The sequence below is a fragment of the Scyliorhinus torazame genome, unplaced genomic scaffold, assembly GCF_047496885.1.
Source record: "Scyliorhinus torazame isolate Kashiwa2021f unplaced genomic scaffold, sScyTor2.1 scaffold_228, whole genome shotgun sequence".
In the NCBI taxonomy this organism is placed as follows: Eukaryota; Metazoa; Chordata; class Chondrichthyes; order Carcharhiniformes; family Scyliorhinidae; genus Scyliorhinus; species Scyliorhinus torazame.
The window spans coordinates 66504-88392 of record NW_027307955.1 but is presented as its reverse complement, the minus strand read 5'-3'; the positions used below and the strand labels follow the sequence as shown (position 1 = coordinate 88392).

The 21889-nt window shown below is 48.9% G+C and overlaps 1 protein-coding gene across 1 annotated transcript; it reads right to left on the bottom strand.

Annotated features, from left to right (window-relative positions):
- Nucleotides 1-1871: 1871 nt before the first annotated feature.
- Nucleotides 1872-20812, bottom strand: LOC140405784 (uncharacterized). Its single transcript, XM_072494216.1, has 3 exons — nt 20740-20812; nt 15989-16107; nt 1872-2722 (listed from the first exon to the last, which is right to left on the bottom strand). Exons 2-3 carry the CDS (start codon nt 16084-16086, stop codon nt 2107-2109), a joined length of 714 nt encoding a protein of 237 aa, XP_072350317.1. The 5' UTR covers nt 16087-16107; nt 20740-20812; the 3' UTR covers nt 1872-2106.
- Between the last annotated feature and the right edge of the window lie 1077 nt (nt 20813-21889).

Genomic DNA, 21889 nt, shown 5'->3' with positions numbered 1-21889 from the left:
ATCTTTGAATTCAAGACTTATTTCCTGTTATTAATTTATTGCCTTGATGGGGTTTCAGTGAGTGTACCCAAAGCCTTAGCCGCCACTCCCAGATTACTTGACCAATTACATTATAGTTGTGCCACTCCCTCCCTCTCCCATTGCATTAACTCTGGCCATGAGTACGCTCTTCCTCCTTCGTAGATAATGCTTCAAGCAGCCTTGGTTTCATACTGTAGAATTTATTTTCGTTACCCCTTAGGCACCTATTTGGTCTGCTCTAACAATCGATTTAAACGCCCATCTGTTTCACAGAGCAATTTTCCAGCCTATACGGTTTGATTCTGAATCAGTTGTTTGTACTCTTACCCAGAGACTTGTGATGTTTTCCAAAGACCCGAATGTGTAAGTTTAATTTGGTTTTATTTCCAGTGCGTTTTGTGTGTAGGCTTATTCGGTCAGACCTATTTATTCTGTCAGTCTTACTGGTTAGTGGGTGCAATGCGACAATTAAACTAGGGAGAATGTTAACACAATGTCACTGAGAGCCACCGCTGTGCTGCTTCTGGTCTGTTCCTGGTCTCAACTCTCCCTCCCGTCCTGGACCGAAACTCCCAGTTTGACAAAAAAAATCATGAATCATTATGATTTCAACTCAAGGTTTATTGTGGAGCGGAGATTAATACGCAAGTAAAACGTCCTGATCGACTGAAGTGCTGCTTCTTTTCAATGTAACCAAATTGTAACTTTTAACAAATTGAAGGCAGCTTCTGAGCAATACTGAGCGGCGATAAAGAAATCAGTGTTTTGTCGGTCCTTTCGGCCAAGTTCTGCATTGCAGCTAATTAGGTTAGCAGAGTAAGGCAAAGGGTCTCTGAACAGGGAAACTGTGCAGCTCGTGGAGATGACTGGGAAGTGGAAATGTACAAGCACAGTGAGAAGGAACAGGAGGTAAATCAGGGATATTAAGCAATCTCCATGCCTGGAAAGAGGATAATGATGGGAAGCGCAGAATGAAGAACTTTGCTTTGGGTAGGGAAATATCAAAATTAATGGAGACTTTGGAGGAAAACTTTGTGACCAAAGATTAGTCAGCGGTGAATTTGATCCTCTTGGAAACGGTAGGTCGGCGTTGCAGAGGGTGTGGTGGTGAGTACAAGGTTAGCGTGTGGCGGTCAAGAAGCAGGGAAAGAGAGAAGCGAATATGAAAGGTTTATAGGGATGAGCACATACAAGGAGATGTGGGACAGAGATTGGGAATGTCAGTGTAAATGGAAGGGAATGTATAGAGAAGGGAGAGGTGCTTGGCGATTTGCCAAGTATCAATGTAGAAAAACTGGGTTTTATGAAGAGTTTTCACAATACTGCCAAGAGTACGAGTGAGATGCAATTTCTTGTGGAGGGGTATCTGCGGATCAGAAAACTGCATGGGAGCCAGAACTGTAAAAATGTGCGAGTACATTAATCACATGGAGGCGTGTGTAGAGAAGGAATTGGATTTCTGAATGGAAAGCAGTGTTTGTGTATTGTGAGTGAACTGGAGAGGATGCATGGGGATGGAAAACGAATGAGTTCAGCAATTATTATATGAGAGCGTAGGCCATTTTGAAAGAGATAAGTGCATTGATTAGAGAGTTTCGTGCAGTGGATTGTTTGAAAGGAATCTCTACTGGAGTGGAATGGAGAGGAGCTTTGTTTCATTAGTTGGAGTTTTCTGTGAAAGATTTGCTGGGATTAGGCGATAACTGGAGCGAGGTCCATGGGCAGGCGGAGTGTTTCAGGGCAGAGCACCGATGGAGAGATTAAGAGATTGAAGCAATGGACAATACATCTACGCTGCTCATCTCTGGACTGTGGTGAGAAACCAGAGCACCCGGCGAAACCAACGCAGACACGGGTAAACTCGACACAGTCATCCGAGGCCGCAATTGAGCCCGGGTCCATAGCGCTGGGAGGCAGCAGTGCCAATCACTGTGCACCCGGTTTGAACAGCTAAGGAGGATGTCACTGTGAAGAGAATCAGGAATGTACGGGGAGGGACCCTTAACCCTTAGCCAAAGTGAGTGCAGAGCATGAAAGCCTAGACTTTTGAGTGGGGCGTCTCAATTATATTTTTAAAACTTGTAATTAAAGATTGACACAATAATCGTTCTGACGATCGCAGTGGCGGCAGAGCAGGTTCTCCTGGCATTGCCTGAACAGGAAGCTACCATGGGGATCGACTGCAAATTCATCCATACACTGGAAATGGTGAATGACCCATGGTTTGTTCTTCTCCTTGTCAATGTCGTAGACTTCGCCATAGACAAAGTATTTGTGAACATCAATGTCCCCATCAGTTCTCCAAGAGTCAAATGGATTGGACAGGAGTGGGGCTGCAATGTCTGTCTTCGGCTTCCCGCTGAAACATTTGTAGGTGCACGGAGTGTTTTCTGTGAAAAATATAACACACCCTCCCTTCTGCAACACCTTGATATTCTTCCCAAACCACTCAGACACGCGCTTACCCTCGCGCTTATTAAATAATATCTTATACTCTGAACATGCTTGGCCTTTATCTGGATACACTGCCATGTAGTTCAGGGACACATTGAAGTCGTCAGGAGTTTTACTGATAGATGGCAGTTTACTGCGTTTTCCACAATTGAGGTACAGGTTCTCCTGGTAACTTGTGCACTGTCCAGGATCCAGAGCGATGAGAAAGGAGAACTGGTCCTTCGCTTCATCCCCGACGTCACGGAAACTAGAATAACAGAAAGTGGGAGAGAAAATAGAAAGTCAGCAGCTCAAATTAAAGGCAATCAGTCCGTTTCCCCTCCTACACACTTCCAAATGTAAGAATTGCGAGATGGCCCAATAACTACGTCCAGCATCGTATCTCCCCTCCTATACACTAATTTCATCAGGTGTAAGGGTTTTAATGGCTGAAGCTCCTAGATTGAGAGAATTCTAGCCATTCGAGGCTGAGAATTTTGGGAGGAAATGGTGAATGTTGCCCTGTCTACCTCAGAAGATGCGTTGAAATAGTGGTCAAGGGGCCTGTGGCATTAGCGTAGAACAAATTAATGCCCGCTGACCTCAAACAATTTTACATACTGTTACGAGATTTCAGATATGCAACGCCTCTATGTCTTGTATGTTAGAAGAGAGATCCGTGTTGATCCAGTCCTCCTGTATTCTGTATCGTTAATCATTTTATATATAAGCCCATTGAATTTCGGCAGGAGCGGTGCGCAGGGGCCTTCTGGTAGGTGAGTATTTACTTTAAAAACCATTACCTTTGCAGGAGCAGCCCTTTAAATTTCGGCGGGAGCGGTGCGCAGGGGCCTTCTGGGAGGTGAGTGTTTACTTTCAAAACCCTTACCTTTGCAGGAGCAGCCCTTTGAATTTCGGCGGCAGCGGTGCGCAGGGGCCTTCTGGGAGGTCAGTATTTACTTTAAAACCCTTACCTTTGCAGGAGCAGCCCTTTCAATTTCGGCGAGAGCGGTGCGCAGGGGCCTTTTGGGAGGTGAGTATTTACTTTAAAATCCTTTAGCTTTGCAGGAGCAGCCCGTTTAATTTAGGCGGGAGCGGTGCGCAAGGGCCTTCTGGGAGGTGAGTATTTACTGTAAAAACCATTACCTTTGCAGGAGCAGCCCTTTGAATTTCGGCGGGAGCGGTGCGCAGGGGCCTTCTGGGAGGTGAGTGTTTAGTATAAAAACCCTTACCTTTGCAGAAGCAGCCCTTTCAATTTCGGCGGGAGCGGTGCGCAGGGGCCTTCTGGGAGGTCAGTATTTACTTGAAAATCCTTACCTTTGCAGGTGCAGCCCTTTTAATTTCGGCGTGAGCCGTGCGCAAGGGCCTTCTGGGAGGTGAGTATTTATTTTAAAAACCCTTACCTTTGCACGTGCAGCCCTTTGAATTTCGGCGGGAGCGGTGCGCAGGGGCCTTCTGGGAGGTGAATATTTACATTAAAAACCATTACCTTTGCAGTAGCAGCCCTTTGAATTTCGGCGGGAGCGGTGCGCAGGGGCCTTCTGGGAGGTGAGCATTGACTTTAAAAACCCTTATCTTTGCAGGAGCAGCCCTTTGAATTTCAGCGGGAGCGGTGCGCAGGGGCCTTCTGGGAGGTGAGTATTTACTTTATAATCCCTTACCTTTGCAGGAACAGCCCTTTGAATTTCGACGGGAGCAATGCGCAGGGGCCTTCTGGGAGGTGAGTATTTACTTTGAAAACCCTTACCTTTGCAGGAGCAGCCCTTTGAATTTCGGGGGGAGCTGTGCGCAGGGGCCTTCACGGTGGTGAATATTTACCTTAAAAATCCTTACCTTTGCAGTAGCAGCCCGTTTAATTTCGGCGGGAGCGGTGCGCAAGGGCCTTCTGGGAGGTGAGTATTTTCTGTAAAAACCATTACCTTTGCAGGAGCAGCCCTTTGAAATTCGGCGGGAGCGGTGCGCAGGGGCCTTCTGGGAGGTGAGTGTTTACTATAAAAACCCTTACCTTTGCAGGAGCAGCCCTTTGAATTTCGGCGGGAGCGGTGCGCAGGGGCCTCCTGGGAGGTCAGTATTTACTTTAAAACCCTTACCTTTGCAGGAGCAGCCCTTTGAATTTCGGCGGGAGCGGTGCGTAGGGGCCTTCTGGGAGGTGAGTGTTTACTATAAAAACCCTTACCTTTGCAGGAGCAGCCCTTTGAATTTCGGCGGGAGCGGTGCGCAGGGGCCTTCTGGGAGGTCAGTATTTACTTTAAAACCCTTACCTTTGCAGGAGCAGCCCTTTGAATTTTGGCGGGAGTGGTGCGCAGGGGCCTTCTTGAAGGTGAGTATTTACTTTAAAAATCCTTAACTTTGCAGTAGCAGCCCTTTGAATTTCGTCGGGAGCGGTGCGCAGGGGCCTTCTGTGAGGCGAGTATTTACTTTAAAAACCATTACCTTTGCAGGAGCAGCCCTTTGAATTTCGGCGGGAGCGGTGAGCAGGGGCCTTCAGGGAGCTGAGTATTTACTTCAAAAACCCTTACCTTTGCAGGAGCAGCCCTTTGAATTTCGGCGGGAGCGGTGCGCAGGTGCCTTCTGGGAGGTGAGTATTTACTGTTAAAACCTTTACCTTTGCAGGAGCAGCCCTTTGAATTTCGGCGGGAGCGGTGCGCAGGGGCATTCTGGGAGGTGAGTATTTACTTTAAAATCCTTTAGCTTTGCAGGAGCAGCCCTTTTAATTTCGGCGGGAGCGGTGCGCTAGGGCCTTCTGGGAGGTGAGTATTTACTTTAAAAACCCTTACCTTTGCACGTGCAGCCCTTTGAATTTCGGCGGGAGCGGTGCGCAGGGGCCTTCTGGGAGGTGAATATTTACATTAAAAACCATTACCTTTGCAGTAGCAGCCCTTTGAATTTCAGCGGGAGCGGTGCGCAGGGGCCTTCTGGGAGGTGAGCATTGACTTTAAAAACCCTTATCTTTGCAGGAGCAGCCCTTTGAATTTCGGCGGGAGCGGTGCGCAGGGGCCTTCTGGGAGCTGAGTATTTATCATAGATTATCATAGAATTTACAGTGCAGAAGGAGGCCATTCGGCCCATCGAGTCTGCACCGGCTATTGGAAAGAGCACCCTACCCAAAGTCAACACATCCACCCTATCCCCATAACCGAGTAACCCCACCCAACTCTAAGGGCAATTTTGGTCACTAAGGGCAATTTAGCATGGACAATCCACCTACCCTGCACATCCTTGGACTGTGAGAGGAAACCGGAGCACCCGGAGGAAACCCACACACACACACGGGGAGGACGTGCAGACTCCGCTCAGACAGTGACCCATTCCGAAATCGAACCTGGGACCCTGGAGCTGTGAAGCAATTGTGCTATCCACAAGGCTACCGTGCTGCCCCTAAAAACTTAAAAATCCTTACCATTGCAGGAGCAGCCCTTTGAATTTCGGCGGGAAGGGGTGCGCAAGGGCCTTCTGGGAGGTGAGTATTTACTTTAAAAAAATTTAACTTTGCACGAGCAGCCCTTTGAATTTCGGCGGGAGCGGTGCGCAGGGGCCTTCTGGGAGGTGAGTATTTGCTTTATAATCCCTTACCTTTGCAGGAACAGCCCTTTGAATTTCGACGGGAGCAATGCGCAGGGGCCTTCTGGGAGGTGAGTATTTACTTTGAAAACCCTTACCTTTGCAGGAGCAGCCCTTTGAATTTCGGGGGGAGCTGTGCGCAGGGGCCTTCACGGTGGTGAATATTTACCTTAAAAATCCTTACCTTTGCAGTAGCAGCCCGTTTAATTTCGGCGGGAGCGGTGCGCAAGGGCCTTCTGGGAGGTGAGTATTTTCTGTAAAATCCATTACCTTTGCAGGAGCAGCCCTTTGAAATTCGGCGGGAGCGGTGCGCAGGGGCCTTCTGGGAGGTGAGTGTTTACTATAAAAACCCTTACCTTTGCAGGAGCAGCCCTTTGAATTTCGGCGGGAGCGGTGCGCAGGGGCCTCCTGGGAGGTCAGTATTTACTTTAAAACCCTTACCTTTGCAGGAGCAGCCCTTTGAATTTCGGCGGGAGCGGTGCGTAGGGGCCTTCTGGGAGGTGAGTGTTTTCTATAAAAACCCTTACCTTTGCAGGAGCAGCCCTTTGAATTTCGGCGGGAGCGGTGCGCAGGGGCCTTCTGGGAGGTCAGTATTTACTTTAAAACCCTTACCTTTGCAGGAGCAGCCCTTTGAATTTTGGCGGGAGTGGTGCGCAGGGGCCTTCTTGAAGGTGAGTATTTACTTTAAAAATCCTTAACTTTGCAGTAGCAGCCCTTTGAATTTCGTCGGGAGCGGTGCGCAGGGGCCTTCTGTGAGGCGAGTATTTACTTTAAAAACCATTACCTTTGCAGGAGCAGCCCTTTGAATTTCGGCGGGAGCGGTGAGCAGGGGCCTTCAGGGAGGTGAGTATTTACTTCAAAAACCCTTACCTTTGCAGGAGCAGCCCTTTGAATTTCGGCGGGAGCGGTGCGCAGGTGCCTTCTGGGAGGTGAGTATTTACTGTTAAAACCTTTACCTTTGCAGGAGCAGCCCTTTGAATTTCGGCGGGAGCGGTGCGCAGGGGCATTCTGGGAGGTGAGTATTTACTTTAAAATCCTTTAGCTTTGCAGGAGCAGCCCTTTTAATTTCGGCGGGAGCGGTGCGCTAGGGCCTTCTGGGAGGTGAGTATTTACTTTAAAAACCCTTACCTTTGCACGTGCAGCCCTTTGAATTTCGGCGGGAGCGGTGCGCAGGGGCCTTCTGGGAGGTGAATATTTACATTAAAAACCATTACCTTTGCAGTAGCAGCCCTTTGAATTTCAGCGGGAGCGGTGCGCAGGGGCCTTCTGGGAGGTGAGCATTGACTTTAAAAACCCTTATCTTTGCAGGAGCAGCCCTTTGAATTTCGGCGGGAGCGGTGCGCAGGGGCCTTCTGGGAGCTGAGTATTTATCTTAGATTATCATAGAATTTACAGTGCAGAAGGAGGCCATTCGGCCCATCGAGTCTGCACCGGCTATTGGAAAGAGCACCCTACCCAAAGTCAACACATCCACCCTATCCCCATAACCGAGTAACCCCACCCAACTCTAAGGGCAATTTTGGTCACTAAGGGCAATTTAGCATGGACAATCCACCTACCCTGCACATCCTTGGACTGTGAGAGGAAACCGGAGCACCCGGAGGAAACCCACACACACACGGGGAGGACGTGCAGACTCCGCTCAGACAGTGACCCATTCCGAAATCGAACCTGGGACCCTGGAGCTGTGAAGCAATTGTGCTATCCACAAGGCTACCGTGCTGCCCCTAAAAACTTAAAAATCCTTACCATTGCAGGAGCAGCCCTTTGAATTTCGGCGGGAAGGGGTGCGCAAGGGCCTTCTGGGAGGTGAGTATTTACTTTAAAAAAATTTAACTTTGCACGAGCAGCCCTTTGAATTTCGGCGGGAGCGGTGCGCAGGGGCCTTCTGGGAGGTGAGTATTTGCTTTAAAAACCCTTATGTTTTGCAGGCGCAGACCTTTGAATTTCGGCGGGAGCGGTGCGCAGGGGCCTTTTGGGAGGTGAGTCATGACTTCAATTACCTTTACCTTTGCAGGAAGAGCCCTTTGAATTTCGGCGGGAGCGGAGCAAAGGGGCCTTCTGGGAGGTGAGTATTTACTTTCAAATCCCTTACCTTTGCAGGAGCAGCCCTTTGAATTTCTGCGGGAGCGGTGCGCAGGGGCCTTCTGGGAGGTGAATATTTACATTAAAAACCATTACCTTTGCAGGAGCAGCCCTTTGTATTTCGGCAGGAGCGGTGCGCAGGGGCCTTCTGGGAGGTGAGCATTGACTTTAAAAACCCTTACCTTTGCAGGAGCATCCCTTGAATTCCGGCGGGAGCGGTGCGCAGGGGCCTTCTGGGAGGTGAGTATTTACTTTAAAAACCCTTACCTTTGCAAGAACAGCCCTTTCAATTTCGGCGGGAGCAATGCGCAGGGGCCTTCTGGGTGATGAATATTTACTTTGAAAACACTTATCTTTGCAGGAGTAGCCTTTTGAATTTCGGCGGGAGCGGTGCGCAGGGGCCTCCTGGGAGGTGAATATTTACTTTCATAACCCTTACCTTTGCAGGAGCAGCCCTTTGAATTTCGGCAGGAGCGGTGCGCAGGGGCCCTCTGGGAGGTGAGTATTTACTTTCAAATCCCTTACCTTTGCAGGAGCAGTCCTTTGAATTCCGGCGGGAGCGGTGCGCAGGGGCCTTCTGGGAGGTGAGTATTTACTTTAAAATCCTTTAGCTTTGCAGCAGCAGCCCGTTTAATTTCGGCGGGAGCGGTGCGCAAGGGCCTTCTGGGAGGTGAGTATTTACTGTAAAAACCATTACCTTTGCAGGAGCAGCCCTTTGAATTTCGGCGGGAGCGGTGCGCAGGGGCCTTCTGGGAGGTGAGTGTTTACTATAAAAACCCTTACCTTTGCAGGAGCAGCCCTTTGAATTTCGGCGGGAGTGGTGCGCAGGGGCCTTCTTTAAGGTGAGTATTTACTTTAAAAATCCTTAACTTTGCAGGAGCAGCCCTTTGATTTTCGTCGGGAGCGGTGCGCAGGGGCCTTCTGTCAGGCGAGTATTTACTTTAAAAACCATTACCTTTGCAGGAGCAGCCCTTTGAATTTCGGCGGGAGCGGTGCGCAGGGGCCTTCAGGGGGGTGAGTATTTACTTCAAAAACCCTTACCTTTGCAGGAGTAGCCCTTTGAATTTCGGCGGGAGCGGTGCGCAGGTGCCTTCTGGGAGGTGAGTATTTACTGTTAAAACCTTTACCTTTGCAGGAGCAGCCCTTTGAATTTCGGCGGGAGCGGTGCGCATGGGCATTCTGGGAGGTGAGTATTTTCTTTAAAAATCCTTACCTTTGCAGGAGCAGCCCTTTGAATTTCGGCGGGAGCGGTGCGCAGGGGTCTTCTGGGAGGTGAGTATTTACTTTAAAATCCTTTAGCTTTGCAGGAGCAGCCCTTTTAATTTCGGCGGGAGCGGTGCGCAAGGGCCTTCTGGGAGGTGAGTATTTACTTTAAAAACCCTTACCTTTGCACGTGCAGCCCTTTGAATTTCGGCGGGAGCGGTGCGCAGGGGCCTTCTGGGAGGTGAATATTTACATTAAAAACCATTACCTTTGCAGTAGCAGCCCTTTGAATTTCGGCGGGAGCGGTGCGCAGGGGCCTTCTGGGCGGTGAGCATTGACTTTAAAAACCCTTATCTTTGCAGGAGCAGCCCTTTGAATTTCGGCGGGAGCGGTGCGCAGGGGCCTTCTGGGAGCTGAGTATTTATCATAGATTATCATAGAATTTATAGTGCAGATGGAGGCCATTCGGCCCATCGAGTCTGCACCGGCTATTGGAAAGAGCACCCTACCCAAAGTCCACACATCCACCCTATCCCCATAACCCAGTAACCCCACCCAACCCTAAGGGCAATTTTGGTCACTAAGGGCAATTTAGCATGGACAATCCACCTACCCTGCACATCCTTGGACTGTGAGAGGAAGCCGGAGCACCCGGAGGAAACCCACGCACACACGGGGAGGACGTGCAGACTCCGCGCAGACAGTGACCCATTCCGAAAGCGAACCTGGCACCCTGGAGCTGTGAAGCAATTGTGCTATCCACAAGGCTACCGTGCTGCCCCTAAAAACGTAAAAACCCTTACCATTGCTGGAGCAGCCCTTTGAATTTCGGCGGGAGCGGTGCGCAAGAGCCTTCTGGGAGGTGAGTATTTAATTTAAAAAACTTACCTTTGCACGAGCAGCCCTTTGAAGTTCGGCGGGAGCGGTGCGCAGGGGCCTTCTGGGAGGTGAGTATTTGCTTTAAAAACCCTTATGTTTTGCAGGCGCAGACCTTTGAATTTCGGCGGGAGCGGTGCGCAGGGGCCTTTTGGGAGGTGAGTAATGACTTCAATTACCTTTACCTTTGCAGGAGGAGCCCTTTGAACTTCGGCGGGAGCGGAGCAAAGGGGCCTTCTGGGAAGTGAGTATTTACTTTAAAAACCCTAACCTTTGCAGGAGCAGCCCTTTGAATTTCTGCGCGAGCGGTGCGCAGGGGCCTTCTGGGAGGTGAATATTTACATTAAAAACCATTACCTTTGCAGGAGCAGCCCTTTGAATTTCGGCGGGAGCGGTGCGCAGGGGCCTTCTGGGAGGTGAGCATTGACTTTAAAAACCCTTACCTTTGCAGGAGCAGCCCTTTGAATTCCGGCGGGAGCGGTGCGCAGGGGACTTCTGGGAGGTGAGTATTTACTTTAAAATCCCTTACCTTTGCAGGAACAGCCCTTTGAATTTCGACGGGAGCAATGCGCAGGGGCCTTCTGGGAGGTGAGTATTTACTTTGAAAACCCTTACCTTTGCAGGAGCAGCCCTTTGAATTTCGGGGGGAGCTGTGCGCAGGGGCCTTCACGGTGGTGAATATTTACCTTAAAAATCCTTACCTTTGCAGGAGCAGCCCTTTTAATTTCGGCGGGAGCGGTGCGCTAGGGCCTTCTGGGAGGTGAGTATTTACTTTAAAAACCCTTACCTTTGCACGTGCAGCCCTTTGAATTTCGGCGGGAGCGGTGCGCAGGGGCCTTCTGGGAGGTGAATATTTACATTAAACACCATTACCTTTGCAGTAGCAGCCCTTTGAATTTCAGCGGGAGCGGTGCGCAGGGGCCTTCTGGGAGGTGAGCATTGACTTTAAAAACCCTTATCTTTGCAGGAGCAGCCCTTTGAATTTCGGCGGGAGCGGTGCGCAGGGGCCTTCTGGGAGCTGAGTATTTATCATAGATTATCATAGAATTTACAGTGCAGAAGGAGGCCATTCGGCCCATCGAGTCTGCACCGGCTATTGGAAAGAGCACCCTACCCAAAGTCAACACATCCACCCTATCCCCATAACCGAGTAACCCCACCCAACTCTAAGGGCAATTTTGGTCACTAAGGGCAATTTAGCATGGACAATCCACCTACCCTGCACATCCTTGGACTGTGAGAGGAAACCGGAGCACCCGGAGGAAACCCACACACACACGGGGAGGACGTGCAGACTCCGCGCAGACAGTGACCCATTCCGAAATCGAACCTGGGACCCTGGAGCTGTGAAGCAATTGTGCTATCCACAAGGCTACCGTGCTGCCCCTAAAAACTTAAAAATCCTTACCATTGCAGGAGCAGCCCTTTGAATTTCGGCGGGAGCGGTGCGCAAGGGCCTTCTGGGAGGTGAGTATTTACTTTAAAAAAATTTACCTTTGCACGAGCAGCCCTTTGAATTTCGGCGGGAGCGGGCGGAGGGGCCTTCTGGGAGGTGAGTATTTGCTTTAAAAACCCTTATGTTTTGCAGGCGCAGACCTTTGAATTTCGGCGGGAGCGGTGCGCAGGGGCCTTTTGGGAGGTGAGTCATGTCTTCAATTACCTTTACCTTTGCAGGAGGAGCCCTTTGAATTTCGGCGGGAGCGGAGCAAAGGGGCCTTCTGGGAGGTGAGTATTTATTTTAAAAACCCTTACCTTTGCAGGAGCAGCCCTTTGAATTTCTGCGGGAGCGGTGCGCAGGGGCCTTCTGGGAGGTGAATATTTACATTAAAAACCATTACCTTTGCAGGAGCAGCCCTTTGAATTTCGGCAGGAGCGGTGCGCAGGGGCCTTCTGGGAGGTGAGCATTGACTTTAAAAACCCTTACCTTTGCAGGAGCAGCCCATTGAATTTCGGCGGGAGCGGTGCGCAGGGGCCTTCTGGGTGGTGAACATTTACTTTAAAAACCCTTACCTTTGCAGGAGCAGCCCTTTGGATTTCGGCGGGAGCGGTGCGCAGGGGCCTTCTGGGAGGTGAATATTTACTTTAAAATCCCTTACCTTTGCAGGAGCAGCCCTTTGAATTTCGGCGGGAGCGGTTCGCAGGGGCCTTCTGGGTGGTGAACATTTACTTTAAAAACCCTTACCTTTGCAGGAGCAGCCCTTTGGATTTCGGCGGGAGCGGTGCGCAGGGGCCTTCTGGGAGGTGAATATTTACTTTAAAATCCCTTACCTTTGCAGGAGCAGCCCTTTGAATTTCGGCGGGAGCGGTTCGCAGGGGCCTTCTGGGAGGTGAGTATTTCCTTTAAAAACCCTTACCTGGTCCCGTTTCTGTTCTTCTTTTCTGTTTTATTTTTTATTTTTTTATATAAGGCGGGAACCGGAAGCTCGACCCGCAGAGCTCCAGGAAGGCCCCCCCCCCCACCACCACCACCACCACCACCAATAAATTCTGGTGGAGAGGAAACCCGATACACTACACGTGTAGTGTCTCCCACCCGCCCTCCTCCTCTAACCTAATAATAAGACCCATTGGTGTAAGTGCCATATTATATTATTATGTATGTTATTTTTATTACCCAGATCTTGGTTTGAGGTTAGAGGGATGGCAGGGAAGATACTGCAATGTTCCTCCTGCAGGATGTTTGAGGTGAGGGATGCTGATTTTACCTGCAGGAAGTGCAGCCATTTCCAGCTCCTCCAAGATCGAGTTAGGGAACTGGAGCTGGAGTTGGATGAACTTCGGATCATTCGAGAGGCAGAGGGGGTCATAATTAGCACCTTCAGGGAATTAGTTACACCAAAGATTGGAGATAGATGGTTAACTGTAAGAGGGGCTGGGAAGAAACAGTCAGTGCAGGGATCCCCTGCGGTTGTTCCCCTGAGTAACAAGTATACTGCTTCGGATACTTGTGGGGGGGGGAACTTACCAGGGGTAAGCCACGGGGTACGGGCCTCTGGCACGGAGTCTGTCCCTGTTGCTCAGAAGGGAAGTGGGGAGAGGAGCCGAGCATTAGTAATTGGGGACTCGATAGTCAGGGGCACAGATAGGAGATTTTGTGGGAGCGAGAGAGACTCACGTTTGGTATGTTGCCTCCCAGGTGCAAGGGTACGTGATGTCTCGGTTCGTGTTTTCCGGGACCTTAAGGGGGAGGGGGAGCAGCCCCAATTCGTGGTCCACATTGGCTCTAACGATATAGGTAGGAAAGGGGACAAGGATGTCAGGCAGGCTTTCAGGGAGCTAGGATGGAAGCTCAGAACGAGAACAAACAGAGTTGTTATCTCTGGGCTGTTGCCCGTGCCACGTGATAATGAGATGAGGAATAGGGAGAGAGAGCAATTAAACACGTGGCTACAGGGATGGTGCAGGCGGGAGGGATTCAGATTTCTGGATAACTGGGGCTCTTTCTGGGGAAGGTGGGACCTCTACAGACAGGATGGTCTACATCTGAACCTGAGGGGCACAAATATCCTGGGGGGGAGATTTGTTAGTGCACTTTGTGGGGGCGGGGGTAAACTAATGCAGCAGGGGCATGGGAAACTGGATTGTAGTTTTAGGGTACGAGAGATTGAGAGTATAGAAGTCAGGAGCACAGATTTGACTTCGCAGGAGGGGGCCAGTGTTCAGGTAGGTGGTTTGAAGTGTGTCTACTTCAATGCCAAGAGTATACGAAATAAGGTAGGGGAACTGGCAGCATGGGTTGGTACCTGGGACCTCGATGTTGTGGCCATTTCGGAGACATGGATAGAGCAGGGACAGGAATGGTTGTTGCAGGTTCCGGGGTTTAGGTGTTTTAGTAAGCTCAGGGAAGGAGGCAAAAGAGGGGGAGGTGTGGCGCTGCTAGTCAAAAACAGTCTTACGGTGGCGGAGAGGATGCTAGATGGGGACTCTTCGTCCGAGGTATTAGACAGTGACACAAGGCTGGAATTGGAACACGGCGCCATGGAGCTGTGAGGCATCAGTGCTAACCAATCAGACACCGTGCCGCCACTGGTGCAATTTCGGAAACATAGCAGCATGTTAGGCACAGTTCACACTCACAAACAGCAAATAAACGTTTTCTGATGTTAATTGAGATGTTTTTGCTTCAATCCTTGAGAAAGACCTGAACCCAGGATGTTGTGTCACACTCGAGAGGGCAACAAGTCTGATAGACCATTTGTGCAGACTCCAGGCAGACAGTCACCCGAGGTCGGAATCTAATCCGGGTCTCTGGCGCTGTGAGGCAGTAGTGCTAACCAGTGTGACACTGTGACACGGCATGTCTGCGTGGATTTCTTCAGGTGGTCCGGGTTCCTCCACAGTCAAAAGATGTACAGTTTAGGTGGCTCGGACATCTTAAATTGCCCTTTTGTGAACAACGGCGTGTAGGTTAGGTGGGTTTAGTAGTTTGTGGGGATAAGGCGCTGGAATGGGCATAAGTAGCGTTTTCCTTCGGAGGTTCGGTGCTGACTGGATCGGCTGCATGTACTCTTTCTGCACTGTATGGATTATTGGAAAGCTGGGTGAGTGGGTGAGCTGTGAGTAGATGCCAAGATGCTTCCGTGTGATTTGGGCACGCCGAGAGAGTGGACAAATGCATGGAAATGCAGTGTAATGTGGAGCAATGGTAGCAAAAACAGGAAGGCAGATTATTAACTGAATGGCTATACATTGAGGGAAGCAAATGTGCAACGAGACCTGGGTCTCTGAAGGTAATCATACCGGTGCAGCAAGCGATTAAGAAGGCACATGGTATGTTGGCCTTCACAGTGAGAGAATTCGATTACAGGAGCGGGGATGTCTTCCTGCAATTATACAGGGCCTTAGTGAGACACTCCTGGAATATTGTGTTCAGATTTCGTCTCACTGTCTGAGGAAGGATGTTGTGCGATGGAGGGAGTGCAGAGAAGATTTACCAGGCTTACTCCTGGGATGGCATGGCTGACATATGAGGAGAGATTGAGTCTGTTCGTATTATATTCACTGGAGTTGAAAAGAATGCAGAGGGAGGGAGATTCCATCGAAACGTATACAATTCGAACAGCATGCGATAGGGTAGATGCAGGAGAGATGCTTCCTGATGGCGGGAGCGTACAGAACCAGGGATCACTGACTAAGGATACGGGGTAGTCCACTTACGACAGAGATGAGGAGAAATGTATTCCCCCAGAGAATGTGTGAGTCTGTGGAATTCGCCGCCACAGAAAGAAGTCGAGGCCAAAACATGTGTTTTCAAGTATGCATTGTCTGTAGCACTTGGGACGAAGTGGGTCAAAGTGGGGTGGATTAGGTTAGTGAGCTGGAAGATCTGCTATGGTCATCATGCATGCAGAAGCATGCTTGACGGGCCGAATGGCCTCTTCCTGCTCCTATTTTCTATATTGCTATGTTGTTGTGCAGAATGATCCATTTTCGGGTTATGCCTCTTTAACATCCTGTTACACATTTTTTTAAAGCAGCAACGCGGGAAACCAAAGCTGGGAGAAGAAAGTTCGATGCATTTCACTGCACTGCAGTTAGACACCTCTGAACACGAAGATATGACATAAAGCGAACAAAGCACATGTCATGTTGTTATATGTAAATGCAGCTGGACTTTACATTAAGAGAAGAAAAACTGGCCGATATATTCTGCGGTGATGGTGCTCAGAGCTCTGTGTCTCTGGTCTCATTTCTGACTTCCCATATTGAAATTTTGTCAGTAACTGTGGGGCTGGATATTTGGCTTCCATTAAATAGAAAAATAGCAGAAATGTGATTGAAGAAATTCAGTGAATTGTGAAATACTTACTCCTTGACAATTCTAGTTAACACGCCGTCATTTAGTTCCGTCGCATTCAATTCGCTAACACAGAGCACAGCCAGAAGGAGGAGAGCAACAGACCTCATGGTGGATCAGTTCAACAAGTCCTAAACCAGGAAGAAATAAGGTCAGCACAGTGGTATGTACTGGTTTCCAATGAGAATTACATTTGAGGCATGGACAAACCGCAGCTCCCACACGGACACAATTATTGCACACGAGTCTGTGATCCACTGGTTGGTAATTTAGCTCAGCGACACCAGTACCATTTATGTTCCCTCTCAAAAGTCTTGGGACACTGCCTCACAACCTCTGACTGCAGTACTTTTAGAGACAGAAATCACCAGTATTCCAGATCATAGACTGACTCAGAGCTTGGAATCGGTACAGGGGTATTAGCCAGGGAATGCTGGGAAGATCCAGCAAGCATCGGGAGAGAGAGAACACAACTGCTGCCAAACCAGCTGAGTTTTACCAGCCTTTTCAGCATCCGCGGTATTCTGCTGTTCTTCACTGCAGGGGCCTGGTCTCAGATCAAAGTCCACATTCAGCCAGATTATCGCAGGCACACGGCCACGCATCATCATCCCACTCAAAGTGAGATGAGAACAATAATGGAGACTGTGCTCTCAGTTTGCACTCAAACACAGAGAGAGAGAGACCATTACAGGGATACAGCCAATGATTGCAGTCTCTGATCAGAAGGATGGAGATCAGAACGACACACGTGTTATCTTGACGTTCTAAAAGATGGAGCGATATTAACATGAGCCCAGTCTCTGACCATATTCTCTACAGCGGAAATTCTATATCAACACACAGATTGCGATCGCAGCTGCACTGAAAGGTCAGCATAGGGACCCAGACTCTGATTACAATACCCAGACAGAGAGTGGACAGTAATATCCAATCTTATTTCCTGTTTGGGGGAGTATGTACACAGATGTTGTTATCACAGGCCCTGCAGAGAGGGAGATATCACCACAGGGACAAAGGTTGTTATCACATGCCCTCCAGAGAGGTAGATATTGGCACAGGGACAGCCGTTGTTATCACAGGGCCTGCAGACAGGGCGATATACACACACAATAAAAGCACAGATAGCAGCACAGAGACACCGGTTGTTATCACAGGCCACACACAGAGGTAGAAATCAGCACAGGGACACCGGTTGTTATCACAGGCCCTACGCAGAGGTAGGAATCAGCACAGGGACACCGGTTGTTATCACAGGCCCTACACAGAGGGAGATATCAGCACAGGGACACCGGTTGTTATCAGCACAAGGACACCGGTTGTTATTACAGGCCCTACACAGAGACAGATATCTGCACAGAGATACCGGTTTTTATCACAGGCCCTGCACACAGGGAGATATCTGCACAAGCACACCGGTTGTTATCACAGGCACTACACAGAGACAGATATCTGCACAGAGATAACGGTTTTTATCACAGGCCCTGCACACAGGGAGATATCTGCACAGGGACACCGGTTGTAGTTACAGGCCCTACACAGAGAGAGATATCAGCACAAGGACACCGGTTGTTATTACAGGCCCTACACAGAGGGAGATATCAGCACAGGGACACCGGCTGTTATCACAGGCCCTACACAGAGGGAGATATCAGCACAGGGACACCGGTTGTTATCACATGCCCTACACAGAGGTATAAATCATCACAGGGACACCGGTTGTTATCACAGGCCCTACACAGAGGGAGAAATCAGCACAGGGACACCGGTTGTTATCACATGCCCTACACAGAGGTATAAATCAGCACAGGGACACCGGTTGTTATCACAGGTCCTACAACAGAGGGAAATATTAGCACAGGGACACCGGTTGTTATCACAGGCCCTACACAGAGGGAGAAATCAGTACACGAGAGAGTCAGGGGGCAGAGTTGAATATGGTAGACATCACAAAGGAGAAAGTGCTAGAGAAACTAAGAGGTCTAAAAATTGATAAATCCCCGGGCCCAGATAGGCTACATCCTAGAGTTCTAAAGGAGATAGCTGAAGAAATAGTGGAGGCGTTAGTTATGATCTTTCAAAAGTCACTGGAGTCAGGGAAAGTCCCAGAGGATTGGAAAATCGCTGTTGTAAGCCCCCTGTTCAAGAAGGGAACAAGGAAAAAGATGGAAAATTATAGGCCAATTAGCCTAACCTCGGTTGTTGGCAAGATTCTAGAATCCATTGTTAATGATGAGATTTCTAAATTATTGGAAGTGCAGGGTCGGATTAGGACAAGTCAGCATGGATTTAGTAAGGGGAGGTCGTGCCTGACAAACCTGTTGGAGTTCTTTGAAGAGATAACAAATAGGTTAGACCAAAGAGAGCCAATGGATGTTATCTATCTCGACTTCCAAAAGGCCTTTGATAAGGTGCCTCACGGGAGACTGCTGAGTAAAATAAGGGCCCATGGTATTCGAGGCAAGGTACTAACATGGATTGACGATTGGCTGTCAGGCAGAAGGCAGGGAGTTGGGATAAAAGGTTCTTTTTCGGAATGGCAACGGGTGACGAGTGGTGTCCCGCAGGGTTCAGTGTTGGGGCCACAGCTGTTGTCTTTATGTATTAACGATCTAGATGACGGGACTGGGGGCATTCTGGCTAAGATTGCCGATGATACAAAGATAGGTGGAGGGGCAGGTAGTATGGAGGAGGTAGGGAAGCTGCAGAAAGATTTAGACAGTTTAGGAGAGTGGTCCAATAAATGGCTGATGAAATTCAACGTGGGCAAGTGCGAGGTCTTGCACTTAGGAAAAAAGAATAGAGGCATGGACTATTTTCTAAACGGTGACAAAATTCATAATGCTGAAGTGCAAAGGGACTTGGGAGTCCTAGTCAAGGATTGTCTAAAGGTAAACTTGCAGGTTGAGTCCGTAATTAAGAAAGCAAATTCAATGTTGTCATTCGTCTCAAGAGGCTTGGAATATAAAAACAGGGATGTACTTCAGAAGCTTTATAAAGCATTAGTTAGGCCCCATTTAGAATACTGTGAGCAATTTTTGGGCCCCACACCTCAGGAAGGACATACTGGCACTGGAGGGGGTCCAGCGGAGATTCACACGGATGATCCCAGGAATGGTAGGCCTAACATACGATGAACGTCTGAGGATCCTGGGATTATAATCATTGGAGTTTAGGAGGTTGAGGGGAGATCTAATAGAAACTTACAAGATAATGAATAGCTTAGATAGGGTGGACGTAGGGAAGTTGTTTCCATTAGCAGGGGAGACTAGGACCCGGGGGAACAGCCTTAGAATAAAAGGGAGTCACTTTAGAACAGAGATGAGGGGAAATTTCTTCAGCCAGAGAGCGGTGGGTCCGTGGAATTCATTGCCACAGAGGGCGGTGGAGGCCGGGACGTTGAGTGTCTTTAAGACAGAAGTTGATAAATTCTTGATTTCTCAAGGAATTTAGTGCTATGGAGAGAGAGCGGGTAAATGGAGTTGAAATCAGCCATGATTGAATGGTGGAGTGGACTCGATGGGCCGAATGGCCTTACTTCCGCTCCTATGTCTTATGGTCTTAGCTGTGTTATCCAATTTTTTGCTGCACATGTTGCGACTTTTTAAAAGTGTATTTACATCATGTTAAACACTCCTTGCCTGAAGTCGGCTCTCTGGACACAGGATAAGAGGTTTTGCTAAATGACCCGGGCTATCCTGTTCTGTCCTTCAATTCAACTCTGCACTGTCTACTGGACAGTAATTAAAGAGTCCTTAAATTAGTTACGCTCTTATCCAGAGTGCAGAGTAATGTGGACGATCGTTGCCTGGGAATGGCTCAAGATCTAATACCAAGAACAATCGAATTTTCCTTCCACCACTCTGCAGTCACACCGCAGAAAGTTAATTGGCTATGTTTGAAAAATAATGAATAAGCGATATCGTCCAATTAGTCTGGAGTAGGCCGAAATGGGAAGCTAGGCACGTATTATTTTCTGAATGATTTCTGTGACAAATTAAATTAATTGCACATGTGTTTAACTGGGCCATCTCTCTATTGCCGGCTATGGCTCTATTGCTGTGGACGGTGTTAAATAATGTACCCCGTTACACTATCACGATTAATTTCAACAAGGATCAGAAAGGTCGCTTCGAGTGTCAGCCTTCAATTTCTCTGTGATGGTCATTTCACGTTGGTTCATCCTGACACACACTCTCCGACCTCACAATTGTAGAATTTAGTGTGCTGAAGGAGGCTATTCGGCCCATCGAGTTTGCTCCGGTCCTTAGAAAGAGCGCCCACCCAAGCCCACACCTCAACCCTATCCCCGTAACCTAGCAACTCCACCAAACATTTTTCGACACTAAGTGTAATTTAGCAATTTAGCATTGCCAATCCACCTAACTCGGACATCGTTGGACTGTGGGAGGAAACCGGACCACCCGGAGGAAACCCACGCACACACGGGGAGGATGTGGAGACTCCGCACAGACAGTGACCCAAGCCGTGAATCGGACCTGGAACCCTGGAACCCTGCAACTGTGAAGAAACTGTGCTAACCAGTATGCTACCGTGCTGCCCTACCGACATATCCTTATTAAACTGGTTGCTCTTCTAAGATGAGACATCCTTTCCCTGAATTTCACAGAAGTGAAAAAGAACTTTTGAAGTCACAAATGCTCACCGAGGAGAGTATCCTGAAACATAAGAAAGGAAAAGTACGCAGAATCAAATGGGTGAAATAGCTACAGTACAAATGAAGAAAAAAGTCTATCACTTACCTTCCTCTTCACAGCCGTTGTCTTCAATGTCTGAATATTTGTGGTCCGAGAGAGGTGTACCTACCCGGTATTTAACGGCAGTTTAATGTTCCCGCTGATGTGAAAGTGACAACCTTAAATGGGCAAGAATTGCATTTCCCCTTGAAGCAGTTTCAGGATGCAACACGTGATTATTCAATGCGGTAATGCTGCAATTGCTCTGTTACTGGGCCACAGAGATAGTGACTCTGGTGGAACCGTTGCTCAAAGTCTGGGGCCACAGGGCATGCATTTAACCTAAGTGTGCACGTGGAGGAGATAAATCATTCCAATGTTCATGCCACGGACCACAGGCTTAGGGTTCGGAATGGGAAATGCTGATATGCACATAGGTGTTTCTGTAACACAGAGCCAGGTTCAGATGTAATGTACTTAGTATTGCTTAATATGCTGGAACATTGAATATCTGGGCTTTCTCATGACGAATATACGTGCAAATGGCTAAATAAGAGACGACGTTTCAGAAGTAGCATAATGCCGATTTCCGAAGGAATTAGATAAGTTGCTGCAGAACAGTTAATAAAACTCATATGTTATCCCATTTGCAAATAGTCGAATCATTGTTTCCCTACAGTGGAGAAGCAGGAAATTCGGCCAAATGAGGCTGCACCATTCTTGCGAAAGAGTAAGTTGCCGAGGTCAATACTGGGAAACCTGGAAGTAATAATAATAATGATCGTTCACTGTCACAAGTATGAAGTGACTGTGAAAAGCCCCTTGCGCATTTCTGGACCCTGAGGGGCAATTTAGCGTGACCAATCCGCAGGACCTGGAGGAAACCAACGCAGCACTGGCAGAAAGTGCAAACTCCAAACAGACAGGCTGGAGTTGTATCCGTCGCCCTGCCGCTGTGAGGCAGCAGTGCTAAACACTGTGCCACTGTGCTGCCCGCATGGATAGGCGATTGCTTACTGAACATCCATACAAGAATGGGGGAAAAAAGGGTCATATTCAGGAGAGCGAGGTGGAGAGTCACACGGATCATACGTTTGGGCTCAGATGCTTGCAAACATCAATGACTTAGGCAGGGAAATTGCTGAGGGAACCAAGTCAGACCAGAAAGCGTGCTGCGATGATGGCAGAAAAAGGGCGAACAGGAATATAGACAACT

Bases quoted from the DNA above. Each gene is read 5' to 3' on its own strand.
- LOC140405784 (XM_072494216.1), bottom strand. From the start codon at position 16,086: ATGAGGTCTGTTGCTCTCCTCCTTCTGGCTGTGCTCTGTGTTAGCGAA. The intron at 2,723-15,988 runs GTAAGTATTTCA...CTGTTATTCTAG, and splicing joins TTAACTAGAATTGTCAAGGA to TTTCCGTGACGTCGGGGATG.